The 16,489-nt window shown below is 30.7% G+C and overlaps 1 protein-coding gene across 1 annotated transcript; it reads right to left on the bottom strand.

Annotated features, from left to right (window-relative positions):
* Nucleotides 1-1,138: 1,138 nt before the first annotated feature.
* On the bottom strand, nucleotides 1,139-15,185 carry LOC124352797 (ADP-ribosylation factor-like protein 2). The gene is made up of 5 exons (XM_046802473.1): nucleotides 14,958-15,185; nucleotides 9,633-9,743; nucleotides 8,578-8,740; nucleotides 5,474-5,554; nucleotides 1,139-1,392 (listed from the first exon to the last, which is right to left on the bottom strand). Exons 1-5 carry the CDS (start codon nucleotides 15,020-15,022, stop codon nucleotides 1,258-1,260), a joined length of 555 nt encoding a protein of 184 aa, XP_046658429.1. The 5' UTR covers nucleotides 15,023-15,185; the 3' UTR covers nucleotides 1,139-1,257.
* Between the last annotated feature and the right edge of the window lie 1,304 nt (nucleotides 15,186-16,489).

Here is a 16,489-nt window from a genome sequence, read left to right as displayed (position 1 = left end):
TTTTACATTATTACTCTATGTGGTAAAAATGTAATAATCTAGCAATTGATCATTTTGCAAATTTTTTGATTGAACTTCTTTCTTTACAATAACAAGCTATTGCACTCTTTTAAATAGTTTTTATAACCAAATTTGGAATATATTACATAAATTTTGTATACACAATCAGCCTATTGCAATTTCCTTATGGTAGTACTTAAGAAACATTTCTACATAACTTCAATGAACATGAACCCAGAACCAAAAACCAAACCCGTTCAAAAGTTTATATATATTATAGAGGGTGATTCCGATAAAAGTGCATTTTTTCAGGGTTGATAGAGGATGTGAATAAAAACACTTTTTGTCCAGTACACATGGGGTTGCAAATGTATCGTTCCGAGAAAATTGAAACTTTGTAAACAACCTTGTAGGCAACACATAGTGATTCGGCAAAAAAACACTAAGCAGCTGAAACAAAAAACTTTATTTCCTTCGTAATAACACATAAAAAACCATCTAATGTCAACAAGAACGTAAAAAAGTTATTATTGCAGCAAATGTTTAAAATTTCTCCTTGATAGTTGATACAAAGCTGAGCACTTTGTAACATCGACTGTCTTACATTTTGAAAGTCTGTGGTTTTCTTCCACTTCTGCTGCTTGATAATGTTTTTTTTTAATTAATAATATCTTTTTAAATTGTTTTGCATGAAGTCGTTCTTTTATTTGTATAAGACAAACACATTTAGTTTCAGTAGCGTTGCATTTTTTCGGCAGAATCTGAAAGGGAACACGACGTATTGCCTACACAAATTCTCGAAAACAACATTTACGACCCCATGTGTATTGGTTATATTCACATCCTCTATCAACCCTGAAGAAATGCGCACTTTTAACGGAATCACCCATTATCTTATTGGGTGTGTATGTACATCATTTACACTTATAATTAAGTACTAAATACAAATTATCTACAAAAAACCTGATGGCTATGTCAACTCCTGGTTTTTATATACATTGTCAGTTAAAAGTATGGATACACTCTGTTTAATTTTGATGGATAAAGATAGAGAGATGGAACATTTCTAGGAAATAGAAGTTATTTTATTTTGATTATTGGCCATTAATGAGATTATTCAAAATAAAAGATGTATGGGTACAATAATACACTTGTTTAATTCAATATTAATACTGTTATAGTTCAGAAAATATTAAAGCTAAACAAATTGTGTTGAGAGCATAAAAAGGAAGCATAAAACAATATCACAGTATAAAATTAGTCTGAAGTGAAGATTCGAGCAGCGATATCACCTACAAGCCAGTCGATGCCCACAAGCAGGTTGTTACCTGTTACAGCACTGCATGGTAAGATTTTCCAGTGATGGCCTTTGATAGAGTCAAGATCAATTACCTGTAAAAGGATGATTCACAAAAAAATTACTTTTAATGAATAATGTTGTCTTTAACTCAAGGTATGTACCGAATGGATGAAACACATGAGGTTAGAGATCTCTGAGGTAAAGGTAATAAATACTTGGTATTGCAAAGTTTACTTATAAGTTTAACTAGCTGTTACCCACGGCTTCGCACGCAATCTTTAGAACAAAGTCCTTATATTACTTAGTAAAAGTACTTCAAACCAGTACTTACTTAAACAACATACCTTGATTTATACTTGATTTTTTTATAATAAATCAAAGTATTTCAAGAACGGAAGTAGAAATTCAATAGTTTTTATGAGTTGCAACTTCAAATGAATACATCATAGCAACAAAAAGAGTGTCACAACCCAACAACAACAACAAAGAAATAAATATAATGTATGTTTACATTAGTTAGTATTGACATTACTTATTTATTCCAAATTATTACTCTAATAAAACTGACATTTCTGGCTCTCGTACTGAATTCCATCAGGTGCAAAGTAACCAAGCATGCATCTTTTGATACTCTCATATAATTATTATTAAATTTAAGTGTTGGTATCAAATTAACAGTACAATAACAAAAAGAATGATGTAATATAAAAAAAGTTACCAAAAAATAAATTTTCCCAAAGACACATTCCTAAAAATATTTTCCACTACGACCTGAATTTTAGGAATCGTTTAAGCACTGTCTCAACTGCCCCAATTCTTTTCTATGAACGGTTGATCCATGTCACGGATCTTTTACATAATAAAAAAATGTTAAACGGTTTTTGTAATATATTGAGTTCATTCTTTGAATTCTTTTGTGGTCCATTTTTTATATACTTACAGAAAAAAACAAAAAATATTCCAGAATGTGACATATTACCTAAACATTTTGTAATAAATGATTTTTTTTTAATATCAACCAGTTTTCGAGATACCACGTACATGTAAATCCCATATGAAGTTTTCTATCACTAAAAACTGGCACTAGTAGTGCTGGTAGAAGTTCAAAATTGGTACATAAATTGATCTTATAAATATCTTGACTAAGTCCATTATGCTATTCATTCCATTATGGTGGCCATTAAAACTTTTGTTGTAATTTACAGCTCCGTTATTTATGAAGTTACAGAAAAAATAAAGTTTTCTGGGGTAGTTATAACATTTTCTAAATGTTACATTACGAACATTTTGTTTCTACCTTGAACGTTTTTTTTAGATATTGAGTACAAGTAAATCCCTTTAGAGCAAACTAATATTTCAACTGTCACCAAATCTACCTACTTTTCCGACTTAACTGGAAGAACTATTTATAAATTAATATGTTTTTCAGAAATTTCAAATTTACTCCGTATTACTAGAAAAATTCAATTAAATAAGGCTTACAACAAAGACAAAAACACTGATGTGAAAGAAATATAAATACTAAAGAATAATACATAAAGTAACCAAGAACATTTAGAAAATGAAATCGAACATCAAAGTAATATTCACTTAACAGTATACATACTGTGTAGTCTGATTCATATTATCATTCATATCTGATTTGCACAGAGAAGCACAGCAAGTTACAATGCCACTTATTATATAGTTGTGTTCATAAAAAATATCTATTAATTATCATTTTGGTATTACGTAAGTGAAACTTTTGATATGTTTTATACTTTAAAATAATGAGTTGTGAATGAGGAGTTATTCAGATAAAGCATATGTCTATATAAAAAGACAGCAAAACTTTAGGCAAATTTAATGTCTACACACATTTTATATATAATTGATCTACACACACAATATACATATACACGAGGCCTGTAAATAATATAATGAGAGTGATTTTTTTCTCTACCAAACTGGGAAAACTGTAACTCTGAACAATTGAAGAAAGCCTATGGTGACAATAATTTGCTAACAGTTCAAGTTTTTAGATGGCATAGAGTATTTTCAGATGGACAAGAATTGGTTCAGGATTACCCTCACTCTGGAAGATCGTTATCGTTACAAAGTGAAAAAATATTGGAAAACTCGAAATTTGGTGCAAAATGATCGACGATTTACTACAAGAATGATTGCAGAAAACTAGATTTGAACCATATGGCACTAGAAGTTTTGACGGAAAAGTTCAAAATGAGAAAGATCTGTGCAAAATTGATTTCAAAAATCTCATTGTTTAACAGAATGACAACAGAATGGAAGTTGGTTGAGATCTTTTGGGAGGAATTGAAAGAGATGTTAATTTAATCACCAGTAAGAAATCTTTGATTTTTTAGTACAACACAGAAACAAAATGAGTAAAGAATGACACACTTCAAATTCACCTCATCCAAGAAAGGCAAGATTGAGTAAATCCAAAGTCAAAACAATTTTAATTTCTTTCTCTGATTCCAATGGCATTGTCCATAAGAGTTTTTGTTTGCAGGAAAAACTGTAAATCATTATGTTTATCATGAAATCCTTGAAAGATATGGAAAAGCGTCATGCGCATGAGATCAAGACAACTGGATGCTGCATCATGACAATGTGCATTGCCACACTGCACTCTCAATTACTGAGTTTTTGAACAGAAAAACATTCCCAACGTTCTTCAACCACCCTATTCTCCTGACTTGATTGAATCCTTGTGACTTTTTCCTGTTCCTTAAGCTAAAAAGCTACCTCAAAGGACATCATTTTAGAATGATAGAAAACAAGAAACAAAATGTGACCGACCAGTTTTGGACATTCCAGTTTTGGACTTCCAGCACTGCTACGAGGGGTGGAAAAATAGAATGAAGCAGTATGTGGTTTCCCAAGGGAACAACTTTGAAGGAGATAGACTTCATATATAAATATATTAAAAATGAAACGTACTATTGATCCAGTCTCATTACTTTATTTACAGACATTGCATATTTATACACGTATATTTTACGTGTAAATACATACATATATATACACAGATAGGCACTGAAAAAATAGATAATATAGTACAAAATTCATAAGTGCATAAAGTTATATTTTATCCGACTGTCAAACAAGATACCAAACTTTGCCCCTCTATGTATAATTTTTATAATATTAACCCAACCCACGGTGTAGATGGATATATTAGAATAATAGACTTTAACCAGAACGCCAAATACAGTTATATCCGATATTATAGATTGTGTTTCTGGGAGAGTTTTTTTAGTTCACAAAAGGTCTTCGAAATGCCCGGAGCACGCTCCATGCTTATCGAGGTTGCCAAGGAACGACCTTCACTCTGGGGCAGGGGGAACTTAGACCTTCACCCTTTCTCTAACGCCAACCAACTGCTCATCAGTTCTGCATCTCCTACAGAGCCATAACTAAACATATCCGTGGTGTGTATTACTGCTATCTTGGTTGTCACAAGTGTATCACTATGTACCTCGTTATTATTCTTCAACTAGTTTGAAATATTTATCTTTTTTTATAGTAAAATGTAATTATACTTTTCAGTTTGAATAAATTTTACAATGAAATTAAAATTTATTTAAAATAAACAGTTTTTTAAATAGTTTTTTTTTATTTTCATCTATAAATACCCTAATTTTAAGTAAAATTCCCTGTTTTATACTTACCTTTTATAATTTAGTTATAATAAAAATTAGTTTTTAACTTAAAGAAACAAAATGTTTTACTTGTCTTGGCATTAAAGAAACATTAATGGATTTATTAGTGGCGTGCGAAGGGTTAAAAATTTTTTTCTTATATAAATTTGAATTGGGACTAAAGTTTAGAAATTACTGTCATTTTTAAGAAATAGATTTTTAGTTAGATTCTATCTAATACATTCATGAACAATTATTAAACACTGTAATCAGTTTTAAGAGTTACAAATTTTAAAGTTCAAAAATGTTAAAGAACTGTTGTGTTGAAAAACTATTGCAAAATATATATTCTGTTAATGAATTTTGCTGTTAAATTTAAAGAATAATATAAATTTATGTCAATTTCATAGTAAAATCCTAATGTTAAATATATTGCTGTTTTAAGAAAAAAACAAAGGGATTCATCAACTTGCTCCATTTAAAATTAAACCAGTTGTTATATTTATAGAATACAATTATGCTTACTTACGTCTTTGATCTCTTCAGAAGTTAAGGACCCAGGTAAGTCTTGTTTGTTTGCAAATACAAGGAGTGTGGCTCCTTGAAGGCGCTGTCAACAAAATAACCGTAATGGATTTTTGTTTCTAGATGCAGATGATCTTTGAAACATACACACAATTAGATAACAATAGGACTTTTTTCTTGTTTCTGTTTGAGGGAATAGTAAAACTGAATCACTGCTTGCACTGCAATCATAGTTTCTTGAGTATGACTTTTGGAAGAAAGGATAGAAAGGATAAAGGATAAAAAATAAAACTCTCTTCACTGCTAGAGTTTCGTCTGGATTTCGTACCTTTCTGCCTATAGCGCCAATTATAATCAATTAATATTTTGTGTCTGTGTTAGTTAAAATGTGTTCAGAAAGAAGAACAAATGAACACCAAATTTATTTTCAAACTTGGAAAATTTAAATGACCGTATGTACTGGCAGACCATTGTCAGCAAAAAGTTATGCTAACATTGAAAAGATTGGTAACCATGTTCGAAAGGATTACTGTTTGACTATCAGAGCAATGTCTGAGTTAAGAAGAATTGACAAGGAAAGTATTAAGCAGATTCTTTACAAAAGTTTCAATATGAACAAAGTGTGTTCAAAACTGGCTCCAAAGTGTCTCACACCTGAACAGAACGAATTCTGAAGAATGATTTGCTCTGAACAAAAGGAATGCCGATCAATGATTTGCTCTGACATCCTAGAAAACATAACAAATGATTCTACCTTCTTACAAAACATCATTACTTGTGATAATTGTGGTTTTCAACTTATGATCACGAAACAAAACATCAATTGATGTATTTATAAATCAAGTGGTCTCCAAAGCAAAAAAAGCACTAATGACAAAATTGAAATTCAAGGAAATGATGATTGTCTTTTGTGATATGAAAGGGATTGTGCACACTGATTGGGTACCAAAGAGGTAAACAGTGTGAACAGAAAAAAACTGAATGATTTGTGGAAAAACCTGTCATGGATCCTCCACCAGGACAATGCTCCAGCTCACAATGTTTTGACAATCAAGAAGTTGGAAGTTGACACACAGCCTGGTTACTCTCTGCAGGATCTCTACCGCTTCCCAAATCCTCAGCATTAGACAACATTTTTTGAAAAACAAATTTTGGGCTCACCAATTAAACTATTTAATCACTTGCCGGTATACCTAAGATCTGAACAGAGTATGCCTGTGTTCCGGAAAAATATGAAAAGGTTTCTTTTAAACAAAGAATAATATTCTATTAATGCTCTCTTATCTGACAGGAATGTAGTATAATTAAGTTAGTTTAGTATATTAATTTTGTTATGTTAATTCTGACGTTTGTCATGCAATTTTATTGTCAATGACAAATAAACTATTTGATTTGAAGTTTTTAGCCAAATACAACATTCCCGTCTTAAGACTGTCCACCCTGCTCACTTGATTTGGCCCTAAAGTCGTCACCTTAAAAGGAACGAGATTTGAGACTATGAAATAGTAAAAGAAAAAACAACAGACGTCATGAATGGGACTATGGAAAATGATCTGCAGCATTGCTATGCACAGTGTAAAATTTGCTTGAAGCAGTGTAGAGATAGAGGAAGAGAGTACATTGAGGGTGATAATATCAAAGTAAGGCCACTATCCATCACAATACCAAGTGTCTTAACAGGTTGTAGTGTAGCCTAGAGTTGTATAGTTACTATACTTCGTCACCTCGGAAACATCTAGATCAAAATTGTTCACAAATACACACAAATTAAACATCTCTATATTAACCCATTTGCTGCGGCTAAAAAACCATAACAAGGATTAGCAGATACACAAAATTTTTAGAGATTCTGTGTAGCGTTTCACGATGGCCTTGCTCAAGACGTCCAAGGCGTTACATCGCACCCAGGTCTAACAGCCCCGATTGGGCCTCACCGCATTGAATGTGTTAAGTGAACAAGTGTTCAAGTGAGGGAATCCAGAAAGCACTGTTGTACCCTCACTACTAAAGTTGTGATACTTTTTAAACTCATACTTAAATTTACACTACGTTAGGACACTCATATAGTACTACATAAAAATACTTTCAAAAATTTAAACCTGAAATTGTCTATAAATAATAAATATCATCTTAAGAATAATACAATTTTTATATTAAGTGAAAATAATATCCAGGGTTGAGCTGTAATCAAACACAATATGTTATATAGGATCATTGTTCATAAATCTTTAATTAACTCAAATTCGAAATTAACACATACAATGCGGCATGGCTATAAATTCATGTGAGCTGTTTGGCCTGTCAAATCTGAATATGGAATTTTTATAGGCCTTTCCTTGAATGTTTATTGCTTAAGATCTTTACTGGCTTTAAAATTGGAAAACAAAATAAAGAGAAACATCTGTTACAAATTAACAAGAAAAATCGTTAAACACAAGTTTTATATATTGAAGGACCTCAGTTGTGATACAAATTTAATTAAAGTAAAAAATACATTATATTTGGTCACTTTTATTGAAGCTCCTACATTGTAATACTGTGCATTTATACAACCTCAGTCTTTCTTTATACGAAGTTAATTTTGTAACTTTCTAGCAGTGTAACTTTGGTAGGTTAACCTACCATCCAAACACAACATTTTTATATAGGACAAGCAAGTTATTTTATGATTATGTCTCCATGAAGAATACTAGAATGCAATACTACGTTTTATGTACGCAGATGGTACAATACATATGTTGTAGCTTTCAGTTTCTGCTATGTCTTTGTAACATAACCAAAAAGTAATATGATCACTGCTTAGCATAACATTGTAGTAACCTGTTTAAGATACTTGGTTAGACTATTTATGATGCAGATGTGAAATGGTGTATTGCTGTATATATTAAATAAATAAATAAAAGGCTGAGGAACTTTTCAAAACATATAGTAGTCATTATACAAAACCAATTTACCATGTCAATAACCATTAACAGCTATGCAATAGTTTGCTTGAATGAAGGTAGTTCCATCCGTATTACCTTTTATAATCATGGGTCTACTTCTGAAATTCTCATTTACTGTAGACTTCAAAAGCACAAACGGCGACTATTCAGCTATGGCTATTACCTCCTCTTTTAGCAATGCATGCAACTCATTACTGCAGGCTTCCAGACGCCGCTTGTCCCCGCTGTCCACCACCCAGACGAGGCCATCTGTGCACTCGTAGTAGTTGCGCCAATACGAGCGCAGTGACTTCTGTCCGCCAACATCCCACACGTTCAGATTGTATCTGTTAGGCAAACGCTAGCTATTACCGCTTCCAGTACCACCAATATATTAAAGGTCTTAAGTTGTTTTAGTGTCCATAACAGAAAGCAATATGTGCTCATTGAAAAATTAAGAATTTAAACTGTCATTTTTATCAGAGGACAATTCTAGTGTTATTTCCAAGATCCCACTGTTTTGGATTTATACCCCTAGTAACAATTTAATCTTTTGACTAATTAAAATGAGACAGAGCACACCTTGGCATCATTAGTAATTCCACGAGTTACAACCTTTTGTAATATAAAAAATAATTAGTCTCACTTGCTAAACTTACTTTCAAGAAAACTAATCAAGTAAAAGGAAATGGGGAAGAAATAAATACAAAAATGATTAAACACACATGAAATATTTCAATTTCAGAGATGCAGTGTAGTACAAGCTAAAAAAATGGAAACAAATCGTCCATTCTTCTAATGACTAAAGTTTTTCCTTTCCCAAATTTATCAACTGTATATTAATTTACATCAATTTTAAAGCAGTTTATTGAGTTATTAATACATAGATTACATAAAGTATTGTTATTTTCTAGGGGGGGGGGGGAGTATAAGGAAACTTTATTATTATGCTTCCATATAGGCGTGCCTAAAACTCAAATTCCACAGCTCTACTCATATCTGACCTACATTTACAATGACAGTAATATTATCAACCAAATTAGAATGAATTTTACTATCCAAGATTCTATACAAACAATAAATCAGTGTTAAAAATAAAAATGATCATAAATTTTGTGTTTTTTCTCTTAGTTATAGTTACACATTTAGTGCTGATCCACCAATAAACAATTTTCTTTCTATGTACAATGCATAAATTTAATTGCTTTAGCAGTAACAAACAATTTAATTTATATTTACCCTTTATGTTCTAAAGTCTTGATATTAAATCCAAGAGTTGGAGATATTGTGCTTATGTCTTCACCGTTGAACCTCTTTAATATTGTTGTTTTACCTGCGTTATCAAGTCCTCTGTACAGTTCATAAGGAAATATATAAAAAGTTTATCAATGAAAACCATTTACAACAGACTATTGATTGTGTTGACTACTGCCGGGTATTTCAAAACTCAACAGCAATATCTTAGAAATGGATTTTTATATTAAAGAATGAAAAAAGAGTTATAAGAACATGGGTTTAGAAACATATTTAAATGGAATATTACAAAATTCACCTTGTAGATTTATTACAGCGGCTAGAGAAAGTATGTATAAAATATGTAACAATACTGATCTCTTCTTATGGTTTCATTCAGTTAAAAGACAATCACGCATACAATCTTAAGAGCCAACTGTAATGTTGGGCTATCTTGATTGTACCCCCATAAGAACAATAACTTCATTTAGGTACTTTTACAACTTAAATTTTTGTCATAGAATTATGGGAAATAACATTTTTTTTAAATAATTAATATGCATTCAAACACTTTTAACTTTTAACAATATTTTTTAATAAATATTTGTATCTAACATTTTTTATTTTATTAATATTAAAAAAGTATACCCTTTTTAAGAAAAGTAAAAATTGTTTGGATGCGTATAGTTTGTATCTTTAAAATAAGACATATCCCGTAACACTGAGATAAAAAATAAAGTGTAAAAGTTCATAAGGTTTAACCGTTTTGAACTGTGATTGGAATAAATGTGATTGTCCTCTGAGCTTTTCACACCATTATGGATGGCCATAGGTTTTCTTACTGTCAAGTGAGAGGTTTATGTCCACGTCCTGTCTTCAGCACACCTGAGCCACTCTTAATAGCTCTCGCTGCTTTGGCTATTCAGCTCACAGGCCACTACATGTGGCCCACTTCAATGCACAGGTAAAAAAAAATCAATCATCAATTTAAGGCTGGAAAGTGCTGCAATCTCTCAGCCAAATAAAGAACTAAAGGAATAGTTGTTTTTTAACCGAGTGTCAATGCCACAGGAGTATATACTATTAATTTATTAAAATACGGGTGCAGTTTATGGAGCTAAACCTCAAAATAGGAAACGAGTTTATGTTCTGTTGATATTAGATACTTATTTGAGATTAATTTATTTTTATTTTATTGCTATATACAAATTAGTTTAGAAAAAGAAACATTCATATTTAAGATTCAGGCCCCACTATTTCACCTCTACATTATACCCCAACACACATTCAAAAGCTGATATACAGCAACGACATCACAGTTTTGCCAAGGTAATTGTTTCTAAAAAAAGCAGGCAATTCATTGAAAAGAGAAATAGAGGGCCCACCCCTCTCCTGCTACCACCCCAACCCCTGATGTGTGGAATAACGTGATCTGGAGCTTGCCCTTGTAGTATTTTTTGTTCGCAAAACTTAGTTATAAAAAATTTTATTGTTAGCCACCAGGCTAGATATGGAGGTGCCAGATATTGCAGGTCCATATATGACAGGTTTTACTGTATGTGCTAATATTGTTGTGCTGTATGTACTTTGTGTATTATTTCTCCATGTTACGAGAATTGTAGAAAAGAAACTTTTATATAGTACTTATAAAATACTAATCGGGAATGTATTTCTTTTCATATTTCTATGATTACCTCAAATAAAAGAGCATTAGAATAAAGTTATATTCACTAAAGAATGTAAACTGTTGTTAACGTTTAAGGTTTTGTTGTAGTTTTTACGTTCATGCTGTCAAACTTTAGTTTAATAAATGTTTCTTTAAAATGTTCCACTTGTAAAATGGAAAGAAATACAACAGAATTTGGAAAACAACTTAAAGAAATTAGATATTTTGTAAAAAATGTATAAATAAAAAATGTTTAGATTGATACTATAAAAATGGAAATGATTACAAAAACCAGGAACTTGATGACAGAAATGATAAAATTGACAAAAATCTCTATCACAAATGCATACAACTACATACAAAACACTGTATAAATCTAGATTTCTAACTTTAGAAAAATATAGAGAATCAGATCAAATTTTACATAAATCTTTTACTACTTGATTTTTGTACATATAATTTTTTCCTAAATAAATAGAAAATGTAATGAATTTATTACAAAGTAATAAAAATAGAAGAAGAAAGCAGCCAAAAATCTTCGAAATGATACAAAATGCAGAGTCAAACTTTCAGTTTAAATGAAAACTTATACAATCTCCTAAATGAAAAATACAAGCCAGAATTTGTAGAAATACAATTTAAAAATAGTGTAAGCTCTGTAAATATTGTAAATAGTAGATAATTAGATTAATTGACATTAGATACAGAAGATGTAAAAAAATACTAGATTTGTATAAAAAAAAAGTACAATCGATGTAGATTCTTATCAATTATAAAATATTACTGATGGAAGATTGTATATAGATTTTTAAAATATGGGTTTATATTAGGAGAAAATTTAAAATTCTACACAGATTTCGACACCATTCCAAGCAGATTTTTTCGTTCATTAACAGCAGATTGGACTAAATTCCCAATACATTTTTCGTTAATTCAAAGTAGATTTAACAACATTGCAATAGGTTTTACTTTGATTCCAAGCAGATTAGACAACATTGTAAGAGATTTTTGGAAACAGATTAGACATTTGTAATAGATTTTTGGAAGTAGATTGAAATTTATTTCCAGTAAATTTGTTATTGGTTGTAACAGATTATTCAGTAATTTTAACAAATTTTACATTGATTGTCACGGATTTTTCAATTGTTTTTAAACCGTTTTTCCATTGATTTTATGCAGATTTTTTCATTGATTTTGAGATTTTTGTGATTTTCTTTTTATATTTTTCTTTATTTACTGTAGCAGATTTTTCATTGGTTTTAGAAGAATGTTCAGTACTTCTTCAAGCAGTGATTTCAGACAGATTTTTCATCAATTTTTCAAATATTTGCCAAGATTTTTCATTTTCAATAAAACAGATTAGAAGCACACAGCTGAGATTTTCTGACTTATGGTACTTTAGACACAGAATTTATACAGCAGTGGTTTATGGTTCTTTGAACAAGTACTTTACATTGATTTTCGGTGTGTCCCAAAAATGAGCCAGGAACTACATATTTATATCTACTTATATATACATATACATAAGTATATATATATCATAGTTTTTTAACAGTTAATATATAAAGTGACTGTTAAAAAAGTATATGGAAAACAAAGTATCTTTTCTTCTTTTTCATTGAAAATTGGAAGTAAAAAAATAACCAACTTTTACTTTTTACGCGTTTTGCATGTTGTAAAGTGCGATCTTATAAATATTTTTATTGAGTAAAATGTTAACCAAAAGATAATAAAAATCTACAATGGTTTTTTATAGTGACATGTTTTTTCTCAACGGTTTGCTCTTCTTGATATCAATTAGCAACCATTAAAGATATATTACTATTTATTCTAAATCCGCTGCCTGCCTGCCAAGTTAGCCGTTACATGACAACACACATTTGATATCACAACTATCAGATTTCTATGAAAAATATCAACAACTGAACAAAACAACAAAAATATCAAACTGAAACCAAAACACAATAAACAGCTGTAATAGCAAATAGGTTATGCTGCAGCGTCATTGATTCATGAATAGTTTGTCTCAAAGCAGTATTTAATATTTGGAAAGTTCTATACATGTAGCTTACCATCTCCACTTTACAGTGATATAATCCAGTTAATTAAAGAAGCAGTTTTAGCAGCTACATGTGCTTAAATGTAATGCATATTGTAGCCAACCGCCCTACCCTAGAGCCAAAATATAGGTATCCCAAAAACAGATAAATACCACAATCGGAAATGAAGTTAATACAGTAATTAATAGCTCAGAATTAACGGAATACAAAATAAAGAAGTTAACCCTAGAACTGGCAGCCTGGGTGTCACTCTGTACTGGCAGCTATTTTTAAACTGTCACGCATGTTTTTATTATATATCCATTTCATAACTATCAGTCCTAATGCAAACAATTAAACTTATATGTAATTTATAAAAACGAGCTCTCTAAAATCACATGATCCATCTCTAAAGCTTTTACCCAAAATAAACAACTAAAATTATGACCTAAGAAAGCTAAACCACTGCAATAAAAATACTAAAACACTATTAAAAAAAACACTTCCCGCAAATAGTATTGGATTCGTAACTCCAAACCCAAAACCAGACACTTTTCAATTTTACAATAAAATGAATAGCACAAAAATGTTGCGACGTGTATTATGTTCACGTAAGATGTCTGTTGAGAACGATGTCTGATGTACAATAATCGAAGTAAGAATCATAAATTGTTACTATAATTAATGCTTTTTTCCAAATATATCAAATAAGAATCATTTATATGGCCTTTAATACCTAAAATTTAAATAACTGTACATGTCTACTTTGGCGACGAATATTTGTTGTTGCCAATTCATACGGAACTTTGGCAATGAAAACCCGCTTTATATCAGCTGCAGGGTTAAGTTGAAAATATCTCCAGTAAGCAGCCACCACGACAATCTTAAATCAAGTCACCAATACATAACTATCAAATACAAAAATATTCCAATTTACAATTAATTGTTGCCAGCTTTTTTAATAGGCCTAGCCTATATTAAATTGTCCAACAATATTGTTTACAATTAATTTAAACAGTAAAATCATTATTGTGGTATTTAAAAGTATACACTATTCAGAAGCAAGAGTACAAAGGTGCTGAACATTCGTTGTGTCACAATCTCTCAGACAGGTTAATTTGATCCCTCACAATAGTAAGTTAAGTTTTACACTGCTTAGTAATCACATTTAATAAATACATATTAGATAGGTTTTAACTAATCATTAAAAAATTACTTTCCTATATAAAGACACAATCTAATTTAAAATACATATAAAATTATCGTTATTCGGTTCAACAGGTATTTAGGTTTAGTATTGTTCAGTAGTTTAGATAATCCAAAATATTGATTAACATTAGTAGCCACTTATTTACTGCAGCTACAAAAAATACATGTTACTACATTCTGGGTAAGACCTAACTTTGCCACTACTCCTTTGCTTAATTTCATATATACTCTAATATCCTTATCCATTTGTTTATGTGACAAATAGCCTATGCAAATTGCATTTCTAATGTTCTAGAAGAAAACATGACTAGGCATAATATTATGCTTAATTTTTAACTTCCCATGAAATAGGTTATGAAAACAAAACAATTAATTGGAGTATTCAAAAGGGTTCTGTAACTAGTAAGTAAAGGATACAACATCAAAATTCTCATTTCCTTCTCTTTCTGTTTCATTTTTTTAAGAATTGTAAGAAGCCCCATTTCAACAGTGAAAGACAAATTAAATAATTTTATTTATCCTAGGTCCATGCAGTCAAGCACACTACGACATGAAATAACTGTGAATCACTAAATTGTATCGAAGTTTCAGTCAGTCCATCAAGAATTTAAACTTCAGTGACCAAAGTCTGAAGAAGTCTGAGTTACATCTTTTTTTCTTTTTTATGATTTTTTCCTCTCTCAATCCTCGGCGTTACCTACGCCACCTCCGATGTACAGTAAGTACACTGTTTTATTATTATGCTTCACTATATTTATCATGTCTATAATCGTCAAAAAATATATTTACCGTCAGATTAAACACGTCTTCTGTCAGATTTGTTATGATTTTTTCCATAATTTACCATGTTGCTTGTTGGAAGTCTGGCAGGCAACGATAAGAACTTATATTCTGTTGACTTGAATAAATAACCCACAAAAACATGTAGACCAGGTTCTAAGAATTTATAAATCTCATAAAGTTAGAAGTAAGAAATATTAGTTTTTTTCTCTTTAGCCAACAATTTGGCAGCCTGGATTTCATAAATGAGACTTTACAAAATATTAGTTACTACATACATTGTCTACACCGTGTGAAAATTTGAATTCGATCGGCCCATGTTAAGTTCCTGTTCATATTGCCAGCAGTTATGCTTGTTGATATCGCATATAATGTTGGTTTTCCTTGTATTCACGCATGAAATTTTTAGGAGGACGTGCCTTCATTGGATCAAATGAAAGGCAAATAACTAATATCTCTGAGATTGTATGTCACTAAGCTGGTTATTTCTGAATTGCTCAAATATGAAGATCTTCATAACAGACTTAGGGGCAATGAGTATTTAAATCAATTTCCTTAAAAGTGCCTAATGACGACCAGACTCATTTTGGCACGATAATGATCATGATATCGATGGCTTAGAGTGTTAACCTCGTAAGTCATATTTTATAAACAATGATATTTTATGTTATTTGGAATTATATATTCGTATTTTACAAATTTCAGCTGTTTAAAAATAAAACATTTTAGACTGAACTGTAGTGGAGAAAATAAAAATGAGCTTGCTTCAAATAATGACAGAAATTCTGTGGCTGATTTGGCCTTAACTACGACTAGCACAAATACAATTTTTGGGTGAAATAAACATTTTTGTAAATAGGTTGAAAACACTTATTGCACAAAGAATGTTAATAGAGCAAAGAACAGATAGAACAACTCACTGTTATAGAATTTTAACCTGGAACAAAATGAATACAGGGTTAAAGTCAGCAAAAAGATGTTTCTCAACACATTCTTTATTGGTTAATGAACAATTCTACACTGTGTAACTTCCGCTGAACCAGGTAGAATAACGGCCGAAGAGATTGGTACTGATTTACCTAACGAAGAAGTCATAAGAACAAGACCTTGCTAGAAGCAAAATCCAAAACATACTTAAAAGAAATCTCATTCAAGAACTTTTAGAACTC

The sequence above is a fragment of the Homalodisca vitripennis genome, chromosome 1 (assembly GCF_021130785.1).
Source record: "Homalodisca vitripennis isolate AUS2020 chromosome 1, UT_GWSS_2.1, whole genome shotgun sequence".
NCBI lineage: Eukaryota > Metazoa > Arthropoda > Insecta > Hemiptera > Cicadellidae > Homalodisca > Homalodisca vitripennis.
This window is presented reverse-complemented; position numbering and strand designations above follow the sequence as displayed.